The sequence below is a fragment of the Cebus imitator genome, unplaced genomic scaffold, assembly GCF_001604975.1.
Source record: "Cebus imitator isolate Cc_AM_T3 unplaced genomic scaffold, Cebus_imitator-1.0 Scaffold221, whole genome shotgun sequence".
NCBI classification, from domain to species: Eukaryota; Metazoa; Chordata; class Mammalia; order Primates; family Cebidae; genus Cebus; species Cebus imitator.
The window spans coordinates 3327537-3347293 of NW_016107536.1; the positions used below are offsets into that span (position 1 = coordinate 3327537).

Sequence of the window (19757 nt, forward strand, 5' to 3'; positions counted from 1 at the left end):
GAGAGCGAAACTCTGTCTCAAAAAAAAAAAAAAAAAAGAAAATAGTATTTTGACAGAGCCCATCACCTAGACAGAAGAATAATAGCATGCTAAGTATTGTGGGGACGGGGCTCAGGTCATTGCTCAGAGCTGCCCAGGTCTGGCTAGCTATTTTGCTTTCTTTAAGGCCAACCCTGTGAGTCAGAGCTGGGAAGCCCCTTGTCTTGTAAAGAATTAAAGATAAAAGTGGTAGCAAGTACTGAAAAACAGAACATCACCACCACCTTCTGGGCACTTACAATTCACCAGACATTTTCATCCAAACCACCTGCATGGACTGCACAGTTCTTCTTAAAAAAAAAAAGTTATTAATTTTATTATTAGAATGTTTTTGAAACAGGGTCTCACTGTCACCTAGGCTGGAGTGCAGTGGTGCAGTCATGGTTGCAGCCTTGAACTCATGGACTCAAGACAACTTCCTGCCTCAGCTGCTGGCTAATTTTAAAATTTTTCATAGAGATGGGGTCTCACTATGTTGCCCAGGCTGGTCTCAAACTCCTAGCCTCAAGCAGTCCTCCCACCTCTGCCTTCCAAGGTGCAAGGATTATAGGCGTGAGCCACTGTGCCTGACCTTGGAAGGAAGGTAAGGAGGAAGAATCTTTACTTTCTCCCATGGGTTTCTGGTTAAGTGCAGCCACCTTCTGTGAATCTCAGAATGCACCTTTTAACCTTTCATAGGTCCTGAGCCCAGTTTGAGAAATTGCTCAAAGTTGTGCACTGCCCTGTTATGCAGAAGAATTTGAATGTGCACACACTTCTGCATACACCCTCAGGGAGTCCCAGCCCTCCAACACCCATTCATGGAACCCAGGTCCATAACCTGTGATCCGAGAACAGAATCATCCTTTTCTGCCCATAGGGTGTTTTCCAAAGACCTTTCATTGCCCTGTGTTACATGGGAAACAACAAAACAAAGTCTGACTTTTTATCCCCCCACCGTGTCCTTATAACCTTCCCTTGGAATGTCTTGTTTTGTTTTGCAGAAAAAAAGGGCCTCGTTTTATGAGAACATCATTAAGGCAATGAGGCCTCAGCCTGAATACTTTGCTGTTGGATACTATGGACAGGGCTTTCCTTCTTTCCTACGGGTAAGAAACCTGATGGTGGGCTCCCAGGCCATTAGGAGGAGGGAGGAAACTCATTTCTTTTCCAGATGGGCAGCAGTGTATTTGCAGCTGCCGGTGTTCTCGCTGTGGGAGGTAGGGGAGGGAAACCACTTCCTGAGCGGCCGGCCTCTTCACCCCACACCCCCGGACACCCCTGGTGTTCTGGCAGGTCTTTTGTGAAATGACTTTTCCCAGGTGCAGTGAAAAAGGGAAAAAACAGAACCATCCCCTGCACTGGTCAGCTGCCACGGGTCACACTAGGGAAAAGTGTGGACTGATGTATTTTGTTGTTTAGTTTGTTTCTAGCCAGAGCTAATTTGAAAGTAGGTATCCCAAGAGCCAGACTGCGAGAGTCTCTCAAATTAAAACATTTTATAATAATAATAATAACAACGATGGTATTTTCTTCCATTTCAAAATTGTCTGTAATGCGACATTCACTTTACAATTTAATAAACAAAAATTCTTATCTATTACTAAAAGAAAGTTTCTCTTGGAGCTGAGCTTTGCTTAAACATTTATTATCCATCTTCTTTCTCCTAATTTTAAAACAAGTGGTAAAGCAAGCAATTTACATTCCTAAGAATGCCTAATGAAGAGACAGTTTATTCATTCAGTCAGTAAATATTTATTGAGCGTCTACTCTGGGCCAGGCATAGAGAAGGCATTAAAAATATCTTGTTGATTACAATCAAACATAGTTCCTACTGTCATGGATTTTACAACCTAAATTCATGAGGGGAGATTTTAATCGCACATGAATGTAAAATTTAAACTGCTGGGCTCAGTGGTCTGGTCCGTAATCCCAGCACTTTGGGAGGCTGAGGCAGGCAGAACACTTGAGGTCAGGTATTCAAGATCAGTGTGGACAACATGGTGAAATCCTGTCTGTAGTTAAAATACAAAAATTAGCCAAGCACGGTGGTGCATGCCTGTAATCCCAGCTACTCAGGAGGCTGAGGCAGGGGAATTGCTTGAACCCAGGGGGAGGAGGATGCATTGAGCAGAGATCACACCACTGTGCTCCAGCCTAGGTGACAGAGCAAGACTCTGTCTCAAAAGTAAATAAACAAATAAACTGTAACCAAGCAAGATATCCTGTACTATAAGAATTTGTAACCAGGAAATATTTACCAAAGTGAAATAAAAACTTACCACTTTACAAAAAATGTACAGGAATGTTTATAGCAGCAGCTTTAATCACAGTCACCAAAGACTGGATCCAGGCCAGGTATCCCTGATGTGGTGACTGGATGAACAGAATGCTGTGTATCCACACAACAGAATACTGCAGCAACCACAGGCAGCAAGCTCCTGAAATGTACAACTGCAGGCACGATTCCCACATGCATCTTGTGAGGTGAAAGAAGTCAGACTTAAAAGGCTGCAGACTCTGTGGTTTTATTTATGTGACATTCTTGCCAAGGCAACACTTCCTATCAGGGCAGAAAATAGATCAGTGGTTGCTGGTCAGGGGGAGGTTGGCTGCAGAAGGGCCTGGGGAAAGTTTTGGTGGCAATGAAACTGCCTGTATTTTGATTGGTCTTGGTTATGTTTGTCAGAACTCACAGAATTTTATACTGAAAGGGGGCCATTTTACTGTATGTAGATTATGTCTTTTTATTTATTTATTTATTTATTTGTTGAGACAGTGTCTTACTTTGTCATCCAGGCTGAAGTACAGTGGTGTGATCTCTGCTCGCTGCAACCTCTGCCTTCTGGGTTCAAGCAATTTTCAAACCTCAGCTTCCCAAGTAGCAGGGATTACAGGCATGCACAGCCAGGCCTGGCTAATTTTTGTATTTGGTAGAGATGTGGTTTCACCGTGTCGGCTAGGCTGATCTGAAACTCCTGACCTCAGATGATCCATCTGCCTCAGCCTCCCAAAGTTTTGGGATTACAGGTGTGAGCCACCACACACAGCCTATGTCTTAATTTGAAAAAAAAAAAAAAAAAACAATCAGGGCTTGGAGCAGTGGTTCACACCTGTAATCCCAGCTACTCAGGAGGCTAAGGCAGGAGAATCACTTGGGCACAGGAGGTGGAGGTTGCAGTGAGCCGAGATTGTGCCACTGCACTCCAGTCTGTGCGACAGAGCCGGACTCTGTCTCAAAATAAATAAAATAAAACATGAGGAAAGGCTTTCCAGGGAACTTCTGTTTCAGCTGCAATCTGAAAGGTAAGGTGGGAGTGAAGGAGATAAAGCGGGTAGGAAAAAGGATTCCAGGCAGAGGAAGCAGCAGGCAAGAGCAGGGCAGGACCTGGGAAGGAGAGCTGGGCTGCCGGCGGGGAGGCGGGAAGCCCTGGAAGAGCCTGCAAGGCCTTGGGGTTTCCTAGAGCGTTCCGTCTGTATCCTGAGAGCAGTGGGAGCCGCTGCAGATTTTTCGTGTTGGAAAGGTCATCTGGCTTTGGTCTTCATGGTCGTCCAAGGAGAATGGACAGAAGGTGCTTGAGAATAAATCGCTAAGAGACCATTGCAGATGTTCAGAAAAAAGATGACAGGCTAGACTCGGGAAGTGGGGGTGGTGGCTTTAGAGAGAAGCGGAAAGACTGGAGTAGTGGAGATGAAGTCACTGCATCTGATGATTGATGGGCTATGTGGGTGAGGAAGCGAGAGGTGCCGAGAATGATTTCTGGGCTTCTGTCCTGCGTCATTGGAGGGGGTAGTTGAACCCCCGTTTACTGGGACAGCAGGACCGGAAAAAGCCAGAGTCATGGAGGAGAGAATGAATTTATTCCTTGGGTAATTATTTATTAAACTCCTACCATGTACTTGGCTCTGATATAGGCATGGGAGCAGAGTCAAAACGAACCAAAATCTTGAAATTATCAAGCTTATGTTCCAGCTTGGAGTGATCAAAAAATGAGATCAATCAATCAACTATTTAGTATGTCAGATGGCCTGGAACACTGTTCAGTAAGTATCCTGGAGAAGAGGTCTTAGGAACGGTGACTAGAGAGGCAGGTGTTGGGGATGGAGTTGCAGTTTTAAATAGAGTAAACAAGAAAGACTTCCAGAAGAAAATGGCACTTTTGGAAAAAACAGAAAAAAAGTTAAAGAGTGAGCCATGCAGCTCTCAAGAGGTTGAGCAAGGGTCCCAGACCTGGAGAATAGCAGGTCCCGAAGCTATGAGGCTGGAGTAGTGTGTACAAGAGGGTGCACAGGAGAATGGGTGGATGGCTGTGGGTACCAGATAGCAGAGGGCTTCCCAGGGCTTTCTAAAGTATTTGCAAAACTTTGGTTTTGCACATACTCAAGGGGAGGTAGATTTGGAACATCCAAAAGGTACAAGTCAACCATTAGCTGTATAGATCTGGAACTCAAACGAAGTTACAGACAGGAGGTAAAAGTTGGTGAGTTACTTTTATATGTAGTTAAAATAACCATGGTTGGGGATGAAATGGATCAGGCAGAGGAAAGAGAATAAAGAGTGGAAGGTCTGGAGTCAAGCATGGTGACTCATGCCTGTAATCCCAGAACTTTAGTAGGCCAAGGCAGGAGGCTCACTTGAGCCCAGGACTTTGAGACCAGCAGTTTGAGACCAGCCTGGGCATCATAGCATGACCCTATCTCTAAAAAAAAATTTTTTTTTTAATTAGCCAGGCATGATAGCATGTGCCTGTGGCCCTAGCTACTCAGTAGGCTGAGGCAGGAAGATTGCTTGAGGATTGGAATTAGAAGCTGCAGAGAGTTGTGATCAAGCCACTGCACTCCAGCCTGGATGACAGAGTGATATATCCTGTCTCAAGAAAACAAAAATTAAAAAATAGAAAAGCTATAGGCTCTAAATGCATCAGGGTCTAGCGTTAGCTCTAGTTTAATCCAGGTCAACATAAGAGAAGGGGTACCCCAGCTGTACTTGTTACATATGCCTGTGTATTGCATGAAATCAGGAAATTTGACCACAGAGACAGCCATGGTTCCATGAAATCAAGAACACCAGACTTTCAAGTGAAAGCATTCTAGTCTAAATCACCTGCTGAGTGAGTGTGTGATTTTGGTCAATCACGTAATCTGTGAGTCTTGATTTTCTGATCTGTAATTTAGAAAAATAATGCCTATATCACAGGAAAGTTTTGAGAATTAAATGGCATATAGGAGTGCTTAGTAAACTGTTAAGTAGTTTATAGCCATTAACATACCTGAAAGTGTACAATAGAATATAAAATCCTTAGGAGTGATGTAACCTCAGTGCCCTTCCATTCTATGGGATATTTCCCCAAATTCAAAATATATAAAATTACATCATCTCCTTCCAACCCATTATCTCCTTTGTTTCTATCAAGGGTACCACTGTTCTTCCCACTCCATGACCAATGACTTTGTTTTTTTTCTAAGAGATGGGGTCTTGTTATGTCATCCAGGCTAGAATGCAGTGGTGTAATCACAGCTCCCTGCAGACTTGAACTCCTAGGCTCAGGCAGTCCTCCTGACTCAGCCTCCTGAGTAGGTGGGCTAACAGGCATGTGCCACTCCTCACAGCTAATGTTTTTAGTTTTTCTTAGATATGGGGTTTCTCTATGTTACCTAGGCTCAAGACCAGTGATCTTTGAATCAGCGTCAACTCCCCTATTTTCCTTCTCTTCTCCCAACACCCAACAGGCAAACACTGAATGCTGTTACTTTTCCCTCTCCTGCTGTTACTTTTCCTTCTCCTGCTCAGTTCAGCCTGTGAGGCTTCAGTTGGGCATGGATTCCACTGTTGACTTACATTGTCTACACTTCTTCTTTTGTCATGTGGCTACCGCCTTCCAGAACCTCCAGTGAACATACCTTTGAATCTTTGAAACCTCTGTGTGCTATGCAAGACCATTCATAGTTTGGCTCATTCTTCCAATCCAAGTTCATCTCTTCTCCAGGAACTCTGATCTTTCTGCCCCTGGGCCTTCCCCTTTCCACGTACCCACCTGGTCCTTCTCACCCCTTCTTTTTACCTTTCCTTATCTCATTCATCCGTCTGTGTCCATCTAAGGCCCATGATTTCCTTAAAGCTTTCTCTTTCCAGCTCTGCTAATTCTTGCTGACCTGCTTCTCTGATTCCTTTGACAGTTACTGTCTGCATCATACAACTAGTGTTTTATAATACTCTGAAACTTTGCCCACCTTGTTTCATCTGAATGATAGAATTTCAACAGGCTTAAGTCCCATAGAGTTTTCCTAGCTTGGAAAGTGTTACCATGTATTCCAAAAGATCTAGCAGTTTTTACTCCCTTCATTCAGTGTTTGCCTGGAAAGTGTCATTGCCTTCACGGTACTTACACTATCATGTTTACTTATTTATTTACTTGCCTGTTTTTTATTCTCTCCTGTAGCAGGTAAGTTCTGTGAGAGCAGGATCACCATTATATTCCTGTTTTCCAGCTGATCTTCTGTTTGCTCAATAAATATTTGTTATGTGAATGGACAGGTGATTTTCAAAGACATTTTACAAGACAACCTGGGTCCATGTCTTGGCTAAAAGTGAAGCATGTGTCGGCTACCCATCCAAACTGCTCATTTCATACATGGTTGTGTTTGCACTTGCCCAGACAACCACAGCTGTGAGGCAAAATACTCCCATTCCTGGGGCCTAGGAAATTTCTTTGGAAACAAAAAATTGATTAAACAGATTAAATTTACAGTTTAGGGTGGAGAAAATAATATTCAATGCAGTGATTTTCTATCAGACTTTCTGGATTGGCTGGAGACTGTGGTCCATTGCTGCTGTTCTCTGTGACTCTGTCTCTGTGCCAGAAGACACTTAGGCAGTGCTGTTCAAGTGCTGGTCCACAAACTTACTGGATCATGATGAGATCGTTAAGGAATTCCTCAGTGTAAATTAATGCACTTCCTTCCTTCCTTAGGAAGATATTTTGTCTTGCCGTGAAAATATCAGCATGCCTGGTCATGCCATTGATTTAAACGAGGGCCCAAGTTCCTTATTTCCTTGCAGATGGATCCTGACTGTTTACAGACTGGCCGTGGTCCTTGGGCCACACTGGAAGAAGCACTGGCCTAAGTATTTTTCATGCCTATGATTTAACTGCTGAAATAAACCACAGCTCTTGTGAGATATGATGGTTACTGTTGGTCATGGACTTGATATTCAATGAGAACTCGATGGTGTGGATTGAACTTCGGCTAGGGAGTGCCATGTCTCCCTCAGAACCCAGAACGCCAGTTGCCTCTTCACTCTTCCTGTTTAATGACTTCCTTTGCTGTCTCCCCTGCAGAATAAAATCTTCATCTACCGGGGAAAGGAATATGAGAGGCGAGAGGACTTCAGCCTGAGGTTGCTAACCCAGTTTCCCAATGCGGAGAAGATGACCAGTACCACGCCTCCTGGGGAAGACATAAAGTCCTCTCCCAAGCAGTGTATCCTTCCCATGGGGAATACGCTCTGAGGCTCTTACGGCTCTGCACAGCCCCAGCTAAGCCAGTGAAGATAGGAGCTACAGTCCCATCCTCTCAAGCACTCTGGTGCTGGTTCCCATTCCATGTAAAATCCTTGGGACCCTAAGAATGTTAGCTGGTGGTGATGACATAGTGTAAGAAGAGATAATAGACAAATGATGGATATGAAATATACTTCCTAGCCAGATGGCGAGCTTAAGTGGAACACAGACTTCCTATTCTGAATTCTGGATTCTGTTGTAGACTTTGAAACTATCTCTGCACTGGTGGGTTGAGGTGCTAAGACTCTCTAAGACTCCATCATTAAACCAAACCAGGCGCCCCTACCCTCGAGCAGGTATTGAAGCTTAAGTTTACCACTTACCAGTTGTGTGATGTTGGATTTTAACCTCTCTTATCCTCAGATTCTCCATCTGTGAAAAGAGAATAATAATATCCCTCTTGTAGAGTTGTTGTATTAGAGATAACATATTCAAAATACCAAGCACAGTGCCCAGCTATGGCATGGGATAAATAGATGGGATCCAAAGATAAAAGCAATTCCTGTTGCCTGGGCTGTGAGTCTGGTGATTTCAGAGGGATCCTTGTCCCAAGAAGTTGTTTAAATCCACTTCTAAGCACCTATGTCCTGATATTGCATTGACGTCTGTTTCCTTGTGGCAAAGGTGTTGATGTCTTACCAAAAAATAAATAAATAAGTAATAATAAGAAGGGTCCTAGAATTAATTGTAATCATTGAATAAGACATTTTGGTGATACATAAAGGAACTCCATTTTCAATGGAGTCCTGGCATTTGGGTCAAAGGGAGTGATTGGTGCTGGTGGCATTTCTGGCTGTGAACCAAGAGGAACATGGGCCTTTGCTGTCTGACATCTTGGTGGCCCCAGCCCTTCTCCTTTCCTTAACGAGCTCCTCAGACATGCAGTGCTTCACCGTAAAGCCAGTGATGAGCTTGCCGCCCAGCTACAAGGATAAACCAGTTCCAGAGCAGATCTTAAAGTAAGTGGTTTTTCATTAAAAGAAAAAATAAAAAAATCCGTGTCTAGGCACAGTGGCTCACATCTGTAATCTCAACATTTTCCAAGGCTGAGGGAGGAGTTTTGCGTGAAGCCAGGAATTTGAGACCAGCCTGGGCAACAGAGTGGGACCCTGTCTCTGCAAAAAAGAGAAAAGTTGGTTTCTCTCTCACACTTGTTTGGAGTATATCAAAACCAAAGCCTTATGTTTATTACAGTTTGCAAGACCTACTGTCTTTTCTACTTTGAGTGTAAGATAAAAGCTTGGTAATTCACAGGGATGTGGGGGGTTTGCTTTTTTAGGCAGAGGAAATTCAGGAATTTGTCTCCTAGCTTTCATATCCCTGAGCGTTTATTTTCACCCAGAACCATCACGGAGGAGTGGCTGGTCCCCAGTGGTGGAGGGCCTCATTTCCTCTGTTGAAAAGCTGAATGCTAATAGGGTTGATAAAACTCTTATAAAACTGTACGAATGAGATCACAAATGTAAGTGTAAGTGCATACACTTTTTTTTTGGAGGCAGAGTCTAGCTTTGTCACCCAGGCTGGTGTGCAGTGGCACAATCTTGGCTCACCGCAGCCTCTGCCTACCGGATTCAAGCAGTTCTCCTGCTTCAGCCTCCCGAGTAGCTGGGACTATAAGCATGCCCCACCACGCCCAGATAATTTTTTGTGTTTTAGTTGAGACAGGGTTTTACCATGTTGCCCAGGCTGGTCTCCTACTCCTGAGCTCAGGCAATCCACCCGCTAAGAAACAGGATCTTGCTGTCAGCTAGGCTGGGATGCAGTGGCATGATCATGGCTTATTGCAACCTCAAAACTCCTGGGCTCAAGAGACCTCCCTCTTCAGCCTTCTGAGTAGCTGGGACATGTGCCATGACACCTGACGTGTGTGTGTATGCATGCGTGTGCGTGTCGTGTGCATGTGTGTGTGTGTGATCTTGCTGTTCTACCCAGAGTGGCTAGTCTCAAACTCCTGAATTCCAGCAATGCCTCCCACCTCTGCCTCCCAAAATGGTAGGATTATGGACATGAGCCACCACACCTGGCCACGTATACCTTTTAAAACTGTGTGCTTTCACTGGGGTCTGTTGGGGGGTGGGGGGATAGGGGAGGAATAGTGGGGGGTGGGGAAATTGGGGAGGGATAGCATTGGGAGAAATACCTAATGAAAGTGACAGCGGGTGGAGGCGACAAACCACCATGGCGTGTGTATACCTACATAACAGTCTTGCAAGATCTGTACATGTACCTCAGAACTTAAAAGTATAATAAAAAAAATACAAATAAATAAATAAATAAAATTGTGTGCTTTGACTTTGGGAGGCTGAGGCAGGTGGATCACTTGCGGTCAGGAGTTCAAGACCAGCCTGGCCTACATGGTGAAACCCCTTCTCTACTAAAAAATACAAAAAATTAGCTAAGCATGGTGGTACATGCCTATAATCCCAGCTACTTGGCAGGCTGAGGTAGGTGAATCACTTGAACCCAGAAAGCACAGGCTTCAGTGAGCCAAGATAGCACCAGTGCACTGCAGCCTGTGCGGCAGAGTGAGACTCCAACTCAAAATAAATAAATAAATAAATAAAAATTAAATAAATAAATAAGATTGTGTGCTATGAAATAAATTCCTAAATAATATGAAAGTAAGACATGAAATAAAATCAGATTGCGCTTTCTCAGGCCTTCATGTGGAGGCACTATTGTTTGTGAGCTAGCTTAGTGGGGAAACACTCAGACCCAGCAGATGTGTCATAGGTTTTGTTGAAGTCAAATCCAGGAGTGGTTGTTCTGAGAGAGAAAATACAGCTTTGCTATGTCCTTCTGCAGCTACTACAGAGCCAATGAAGTGCAGCAGTTCAGGTACTCCCGGCCATTCCGGAAAGGAGAGAAGGATCCAGACAATGAATTTGCTGTGAGTTCACCCCTTTTGTCCTTTAAGAGGTAAAACTGACATCCCAAGTGGAGGTCTTCCACCTACCTAACCAGCTTCCACAGGAAATACGATAGCATCCCTGGGAACAGGGACCTCCCCTGCTAATTACCTAGCCAGCCCCTGTCATCTCCATGGAAAATGCTGGAGTAGGAGTCCAGAATCTGGACTCTTTTTTTCCTGGGGCTGCTTATAATGACTTTGGGCAAGTCACCCCTCTCTGGACCTCACATTTCCCTCTGTAGGGTGAGAAGTTCCAAGTAGATGATCCCTTTTAGCCTTAAACATCCAGAGTACTTGAATTTTATGAGAAAATTTGGCTCATGTCCTACGAGGCATTTGGGAATAGAATCTCACTTAATTGAAACAGGGAGTTTTGCTGTTTTCCCTGGGAATTGACCAACATTCTATGTTTTCCTTCTGGGAATTGACCAATATTTCATGTTTTCCTTCTTGCCACCAGACGATGTGGATTGAACGGACCACGTATACGACTGCATATACCTTTCCTGGGATTCTCAAATGGTTTGAAGCCAAACAGATTTCAACAGTGAGTCATTTGAAATCGGCACTTAGAAAAAAACTTTCTGTCTCCAGATATAATCACAGGCTTTGTTGAATTCCCACTGCCGTTCACACCAGCTTGGCCAGACTTCTCTGGCCAACTTTGTTTTTCAAAAGAGAAATAAAAGGCATGCTTGTATAGTAGAGCTCCTTTGTAACACTGATGTGACAACACCAGCCCTAAAGGTCACTCACAGTGAATGGCTCTTTTATGTCTAGAGGAGTGGTGTCTGCTCAGCCATCCAGCTGGCACCCAGAAACATTTTTGGAATGCCGCTTTGGAGTTTCCAGTCAATTACATCTTCCCTCCCAAAGCCTTTTCTTTTATTCTCAGTTAATCATGTCACCAATCACCCTAGACTCCTCCCTCTTCACCTTTCCCAAAAGCCACTCATTTTACCTGTTTAGTTTTTATTAAATCTACTTTGTTTCCTACCTCCTCAGTGGCCTCCCTGCCATGCATAGCCTTCTCAGGTCCAGTTTCCTCACGGCCTCACTGCCTCATTGGGAATTCCATTAAGGAAACCTCGCCTTTTCATCCACTCTCATGCTTAACGCCCTTCCACGGCCCAAGTACCTGGAGTATAAAGTCCGTCCTCCTTAGCACACGCACATACAGCCTAACTCTTCCGCGTCATCTCCTAGGCAATCTGTTGGAACCATACTGCTCATCCCATGCTAATTACAGCCCTTTGTGACATTGGATTATTTTCTTTGCCTCAAACACACTCTTGCAATTTCTGTACCTAACTAACTCCCGTCCAGGCACCCCTTTCTCAGTGTATCCATCTCTGGAACACCCAAGTTGGGTGACCTGCCCTTAGTCTGTCCCCTGTGGCACCCTGGTCATGTTTCTAACCTACCACGTTTACATGTCCTGAGATCCTGCTAACACCATCGGCTCCTCCAAGCCATGAAGTACATGCATCTTAATCACTTTTGTATATATGGTGCATAGTATGGCACTTAGCCTAAAACAGATGTTCAAGAAAGTGTTTCCTGAACAAATATGAATTGAAGTTTGATGTGTTACAAGTCATGGCTAGGTACAATGGCTCATGCCTGTAATCCCTGAACTTTATGAGATCAAGGTGGGAGGATCACTTGAGCTCAGGAGTTGGAGACCACCCTGGGCAACATAGCAAGACCTCCACCTCTACCAAAAGAAAAGCTGGGTGTGGTGCCATGTGCCCGTCACCCTAGCTACTTGTGAGGCTGAGGCAGGAAGATGGGTTGAGCCCAGGAGTTGGAGGCTGCAGTGAGCTATGAATATTTGCACTACTGCACTGCAGCCTGGTCAAATGAGTGAGACCCTGTCTCTAAAAGAAAAAAAAAATGGCATTATTCCTCAAGTATGGATATGATTTTTAGATGGAGACTTTTGGATTCAAGTCTGGAATAGGAGGTCATGTTGGCTGATAATGGGTAAAATGAAGAAGGGGCTACTTTTTTTGAAACCTGATTTTGAAGGCATTTCCATAGGAAGAGCTCTATAAACCTGTACTTTGTCTTATTTTCTTTTCATCCAAAATTCAGCCTGTAGATTCTAATACATCCTATTATTTCTGACTTCTGATAACCGTAGAGTTCATACTAAGATTATGTATGGTCTGAATGCATGGCCTCCAAGATCACTTACCTCCTTTCATGGAGGAAGCATCAAACGTTTTGTCACTGGACAAGCTTGGTGGTGCAGAAGTGACTCAGAACTGATAATCCCACTATTCTATTGTCATTGATCTTCCCAAAAGTCTCCAAGGAAGCATTGCCTAAGAAATGATTCTTACTACAGATCCAATTCTTTTCTTTCCAAATTTTCTGTAGACATTTTGTCCAAGGAATAATTATTACCATAGCTCCCATTTTTAAGACATCATTCTACTTGGTAAGGAGATTTTAAATACCTTATTTTGCATCTTACCACATTCCAAAAAATTGTGGTGTCCTTATAAGCTAGTGGCCCCCAACCTTTTTGGCACAGGGACTGCTTTGCTGGAAGACAGTTTTTCCATGGACCTGGGGTAAGAAGGTGGAGGGTGTTGGGGGATAGGGATGGTTTTGGAATGATTCAATCACATTACATTTATTGTGAACTTTATTTCTGTTATTATTTTATTATAATATACAATGAAATAATTATACAACTCACCATAATGTGGAATCAGTGGGAGCCCTGAGCTTGTTTTCCTGCTACTAGACAGTCCCATCTGGGGGTGATGGGAGACAGTGACAGATCATCAGGCATTACATTCTCATAAGGAGCATGCAGCCTAGATCCCTCTCATGCACAGTTCACGATAGAGTTTGTACTCCTATGAGAATCTAATGCTGCCACTGATCAGACAGCAGGTGGAGCTCAGGTGGTAATGAGAGTGATGGGGAACAGCTGTAAATACAGGTGAAGCTTCCCTCACTCACCTGCTGGTCACCTCCTGTTTCCTAACAGGCCACACACTGACACTGGTCCATGGCCTGGTGTTTGGGGATCCCTGTTATAAACCTAACCTTGATAAGCAAATCTTCCCTTTTCTGTAGCTCGTGGGTATTTTATACCTCTTCAAGGGAAGAGTTAAACCTTTTCAGTCTTTCCTTGGAGCTGAAAAGTGTCCTTTTTCTCCCATGCGCCCTGTCACCCAGGAGGAGATCAGTCCTCTGGAGAATGCCATTGAAACCATGGAGCTGACCAATGAGAGGATCAGCAACTGTGTTCAGCAGCACGCCTGGGACCGGGCCCTCTCTGTGCATCCCCTCTCCATGCTGCTCAGTGGCATCGTGGACCCGGCTGTCATGGGGGGCTTCTCCAACTATGAAAAGGTTTGCTTGGTCCCAGAACCCCCTAAGGATTCACAGACCTGGGTGTCTCTGTGCCATTTGCCACTGACAGATTCATTTCCTACAACTCCTCTAAGAGATGTTCACTTTCCCTTCTAGCACGGAAAGTCAATGAAATGATAGTCCCTTATCTCTTAAAGACTATCAGCAACCCAGCTGGTATAGAACATTGCCTAATAAAGCATCCCGGCTGGGGGTGGTGGAGGGGGAGGAACCCAATATACCTCTGGTCAATGCACCTGTTAGTCTGTCTCTCCTGAGCGGTTTAAAGCTAATGGGTGGACCTTAGAACCCAGGACACACTGGAAATGGAGCAGCATCTCCGGGGATGGCAGAGCCACAGTCTCTTTAGAATTAGCTTCTAGGGGCCGGGCACAGTGGCTCACACTTGTAATCCCAGCACTTTCAAGTCAGGTGGATCACGAGGTCAAGAGATCTAGACCATCCTGGCCAACATGGTGAAATCCCGTCTCTACTAAAAAAATACAAAAATTAGCTGGGCGTGGTGGTGTGCGCCTGTAGTCCCAGCTACTCCAGAGGCTGAGGCAGGAGAATTGCTTGAACCCAGGAAGCGGAGATTGCAGTGAGCCAAGATTGTGCCACTGCACTCCAGCCTGGCACTTGGCAACAGAACAAGACTCTGTCTCAAAAAAAAAAAAAATTAGCTTCTAGGGGCTGGGCACAGCAGTGGTTCATACCTGTAATCCCATCACTTAGGGAGGCCAAGGCAGTTAGATCACTTGAGGTCAGGAACTCGAGACCAGGCTAGCCAACATGGTAACCGTGTCTCTACTAAAAATACAAAAATTAGCCAGGCATGGTAACATGAACTTGTAGTCCAAGCTACTCAGAAGGCTGAGGCACGAGAATTGCTTTTAACCCCGGAGGCGAAGATTGCAGTAAGCCAAGATTGTGCCACTGCATTCCAGCCTGGGCGCAGAATTAGCTTCTAAGATCCCTGCCCTGACTTGGTATGGCAAAGGCTGTATGGACAACTGATGACCCTAGCTCAACAATTAAATTAGTTCAACTAAGTATTCTTAGTTGAGACATGTAAGCAGCACTCAGCACAGTTTAATCCATGACATAGGGTTAGGATGTGACAGCATTTAAAATACCCATCCTGCATTCAGTGTACGTTAAGTATAACTGATAGAGGCAGAATTTTTCATTGCTGTGGTATGTTTTCAGTGGCTAAATATTTTTTGAATATAAACTTTTTAGATATAAATCCACGTTTGGCAAAGGAGACCTTTATGGAGCTGCCTGGAGAGTTGGTAGAAATTAAAGCAGCCAGAGGGGAACGGCAAACAGCATTAACTGGGTGACGCTCTTGTGTCTGTGTGTGTGTGTGTGTGTGTGTGTGTGTGTGTGTGTGTCCTGGGAAGAGCAGGGCTTTACACTCAGTTGCTCCCCGAACCCAATGCTTCCCATTGGCCACTGTGTGCTCTTGGCAGCATGCTTCATCTCTCTGAGCTCCACATATCTGCAAAGTGAGAAGAATGCCTGACGTGGCCAGGTGCAGTGGCTCATACCTGTCATCCCACCACTTTGGGAGGCCAAAGTGGGAGGATCACCTGAGGCCAGGAGTTCAAGACCAGCCTGGCCAACTTGGTGAAACCCTGTCTCGAATAAAAATAACAAAAAGTTAGCTGGACATGATGGCAGGTGCCTGTAATCTCAGCTACTCGAGAGGCTGAGGCACGAGAATTGTTGAAACTGGGAGTCGGAGGCTGCAGTGAGCCAAGGTAGCGCCACTGAACTCCAGCCTGGGTGGCAGAACAGCACTTCATCTAAAAAAAAAAAAGAAGAAAGAAAAATGCCTGACTCAAAAGGTAGATCACAGGATGGACTGGAAGATTAAGGGAGACATCCTTTATAAAAGGAGCATGAGACAGTGCTTGGCACAGAGTCAGGGCTTTGCCAGTCTTGGTTTTCTTCCGGCCTCCTCCTGCCTACTTGGAGCAGCTGGTATAATTTGAATGCTCTTCATAGGTGGTGACTCTGTCCTCTGTGGCTGCCACTACGATCATCTTTCTTACCCTTTTTCCCAGCCTTTCACCCTTCTCTAGCCTTACTATACTCAGCAGCTGGGAAGGACTCCACACCAGACAGAAATTCTGATTTGTCCATGTTAGGTGCCATAGTAATATCCAGTGTTACAGTGGCAGTCAATATAAAAATAGGATCTAATATTTTAAAAATATTTAAATATCTTAAATGTTTAAATATTTTAAATATTTAATATATTAATATTTTTAAATAAAAGTACTTTTTACATACTGTAGTGCTTTCAGTATGTACTTTTTATACGTAGTCTTTGGTACTAATCTTCATGTGTTCTTTCCAAGTATTAATTTTTACAGAATACCCCCAATCACAGATTTGTATATGCCAATATCTGTGAATAATACATAATTTCATATGAAGCTTTTCCAGTGTGACAGTGTTCTAATTAAAGTGAAAAAAAAGCAAGGATATATAAATAAATAAATAAATTTCAGGACCTTTGGCTTAAAATACTAAGGTATTCATTTAATTAATATGTATGACTGCACGTTTCTAAACGTAAGAAAAAGTTCAACTCACTAATCACCATGACGTATTGCAATCAATTGGGAAGCTCATCATTATATATTTGATGTAAGTAAATATTCTAAACAAGCTCTTTATTCATCGTCAAGGTGATAAGAACACAGGAGCTGTGTGCTGTAATTCATCACCCTTTCTGTTTTGAGGCACAGCTCTGCTAGAAAAATGAAATTCAGGGCACTCTGCTCCAGTGTTTCCTGATCTAACCAATATTTGGAAAATTTCCATGTATTTTATCATTTATCAAAAAACAATGATTATAACTTTCAAAAATTTCAAGTGCTTGTACTTGAAAGGTAAAAGTCAAAGAAGAGCCAAGTAAATACTCCTTTGTCATTTATACCAACAGTCCCTCTAAATACGACTCTGGCTAGAATGAGCTGTTTTGCTAATGCATGATATTATCATGCTTCTTTCTGTCATCGTTGTTTCCTACATATTCAGATTCTCTGTTTCATTAGCTTGCTAGGGCTGCTGTAACAAAGTCCTCCAAACTGGGTAGCTTAAAACAACAAATTTCTTGTTTCACTTTTCCGCGAGCAAGAGGTCTGAAATCAAGGTGGTCACAGCGTTGATTCCCTCTGAGGGATTTGTGGGAGAACATTTCATGTCTCTCTTCCTGGCTTCCCGTGTCTTCTTGGTGGTCCATGGCTTGAGGATGTGCCATAGCCTGTCAGTGGCCATCCTCTTGCATCTCTTCACATGGTGTTCTCCTAATGTTTGCACTTCTGTCTCCGAATTTCCCCATTTTATAAGGACACTAGTCATACGGGCTTAGGGCCCCACCCTACTCCAGTATGTATGACCTCCTTTTAACTAATTAAACCTGCAACAACCCTACATCCAAATAGGGTCACATTCTGAGGCACCAGGGGATAGGACTTCAACATAGGAATTTGGCAGGGACGTAATTCAACCCATAATGTTTGGCCACAAGGTAGACTTTGCACATATTTTGTTTGCCACCAAAGTGGGCCATTCACTTTGTAAGTCCGTCCTGTTGTTCCAGGAGCTCTTGGTTTTATATAGTGGGCCAGTGGGAAGGGCGGGTGTTGGCTTTCATGGCTGTAAAGCAGAAGACGAAGGGGGAATCTGAAGGCTGGTCTTTGAAAGCGCTTTCAGAAATGAACATTAAGATCTGAGAAGAAAACATGTCAGTCCTATTTTGGACCCTGTTGGAAACATTTACTGCAAGCTTGTATTTCTCTTTCCTAATAAATTATCTCTTTAAAACAGTACCCTAGGTAAGGCCTGTGTTTGGAATTAAAGTTTTGGGTTTTATTTACCTGTTACAGGGACTCAGCTGGGGGGGGGTCATGAGTGTTTACTGACGAGCATGGTGCTGGTATGTAATAATAAGGGCAACAAGCATTTAATATTTTTGAAATGTCTTCACATGTAAAGCTCATTTTGTTTTTAAAATGGCGTTTGGGATAGGTGATTAGTAAGAAAGTACAGATATTAATCTTCACTTAATATAGGAAAAAAGCATGGCTTGTTAACTTTTTATTCTTTCCCTTATGATATCTATGCACTTAATTTAGTGATTGGCCTTGAGATATTGTCATTTGGCCTTTGCTTTGTTCTTTGGGAGAGTTCTTTTAATGAATGACATTTTGCTTTGTTGATGTCGATGATTTGATTAGCGTGTGTGTGTGGTGGGGTGGTGACTGCCGAGATTGTAGTCTTGCTAAGAATTAGCTAATTAAGGAAAGAACACACAATAGCACACACTGTTTTGCCTTGCCCGACATGGTATAAGAGCTATCCCAGGAAAGGAATGCATTTTTAGTTAGACACACCTGGTTCTTCAGCACAGGAGACATGTTTCACCCTTCCAGGCTTTCCTGCACAGATAGGAATGTGTCCTAATTAATACTTGCGTATGCTCTGCCTTTAGGCTTTTTTTACAGAAAAGTACTTGCAGGAACATCCTGAAGACCAGGAGAAAGTTGAGCTGCTAAAGCGACTCATAGCATTACAGGTACAGGACGACTTTCCTCTACACGCCTGGGAAGGCGACCATGTGGGACGCCCAGTATTCCCCAGGGCTTAAGTCAGCAAGCCCACTCAGGGTTACTTTGCTTTCTTTAACCCTTATGGAACCACAGCCTATCTATGTATTTGTTTGCTTGGCAGACAGTTAAACTGCCCAAGGTTGACGGAGGCTTCTTAAAACTGAGATGAAAGTTCATCAGTTGGGGCCGGGCTTGGTGGCTCACGCCTGTAATCCCAGCACTTTGGGAGGCCGAGGTGGGTGGATCACCTGAAGTCAGGAGTTCCAGACCAGCCTGGCCAACATGGTGAAACCCTGTCTCTATTAAAAATACAAAATTAGCTGGGCATGGTGGTGCATGCCTGTAATCCCAGCTATGCGGGAGGCTGAGGCAGGAGAATCATTTGAACCTGGGAGGCGGAGGTTGCAGTGAGCCGAGACAGCGCAACTGCACTCCAGCGTGGGCGACAGAGTGAGACTGCATCTCAAAAAAAAAAAAAAGTTCATCATTTGGTTTCCTGGCATGTGTTTCCAACTGAGATGCTGGCCTCATTTTTTTCTCTCATGACTTCAGGGGGCAGTGGTAGAAAAAATGACTATCAAATTGGGTCTAAGACTTAAACCTATCAGTTGCTCATCCATGGAAGTGCCCCAGGGCTCTGTTAGATTTGCCTCATCCAGCAGCCCTTCCTCAGTTAAGGGCCAACCTATATTCTTGGTGTGTACATTTTCCCACATCCTTGACCAAAGTCCAACCAGGCCACAAGCCCTACACTGAGAAGTGGCCTTCCCATAGCCCAGTACTATGTCTACCAGTTTACCTGTCCACCACCTCCCTCCCTTCCCCAACCACATCAAAACGATTCCTCTTCTCAAAGCACATTTCACTCCTTGTTTGCCCTTCTTTCCAGATGCCCCTGCTCACGGAAGGGATCCGCATCCATGGGGAGAAGCTGACGGAGCAGCTGAAGCCGCTGCATGAGCGGTTGTCTTCTTGCTTCCGAGAACTCAAGGAGAAAGTAGAAAAGCGCTATGGGGTTATAACACTGGTAAGCATGATCTAAGTGGCCATGATGCTTTTTTCTAGTCTCCTTGACCTTTTATGATACTGATTTGTTTTTCAGATGCCAAATGAGTTGTGACAGCTCAGGTATGGCATGAAAATACTGGGACTGGCCGGGCGCGGTGGCTCAAGCCTGTAATCCCAGCACTTTGGGAGGCCGAGGCGGGTGGATCACGAGGTCAAGAGATCGAGACCATCCTGGTCAACATGGTGAAACCCCGT

At 44.1% G+C, this 19757-nt stretch overlaps 1 protein-coding gene across 3 annotated transcripts in view; it reads left to right on the forward strand.

Annotated features, from left to right (window-relative positions):
- The window catches only part of DOCK5 (dedicator of cytokinesis 5), a 223743-nt gene that overhangs the window by 190912 nt on the left and 13074 nt on the right, over nucleotides 1-19757 (forward strand). For all 3 annotated transcript variants that reach the window (XM_017549772.2, XM_017549775.1, XM_017549774.1), the window contains 8 exons: nucleotides 1023-1127; nucleotides 7359-7500; nucleotides 8458-8539; nucleotides 10386-10470; nucleotides 10952-11038; nucleotides 13690-13866; nucleotides 18377-18460; nucleotides 19384-19521. In XM_017549772.2, the coding sequence (XP_017405261.1) occupies nucleotides 1023-1127; nucleotides 7359-7500; nucleotides 8458-8539; nucleotides 10386-10470; nucleotides 10952-11038; nucleotides 13690-13866; nucleotides 18377-18460; nucleotides 19384-19521 (900 nt within the window). The remainder of the gene's footprint in view (nucleotides 1-1022; nucleotides 1128-7358; nucleotides 7501-8457; nucleotides 8540-10385; nucleotides 10471-10951; nucleotides 11039-13689; nucleotides 13867-18376; nucleotides 18461-19383; nucleotides 19522-19757) is intronic.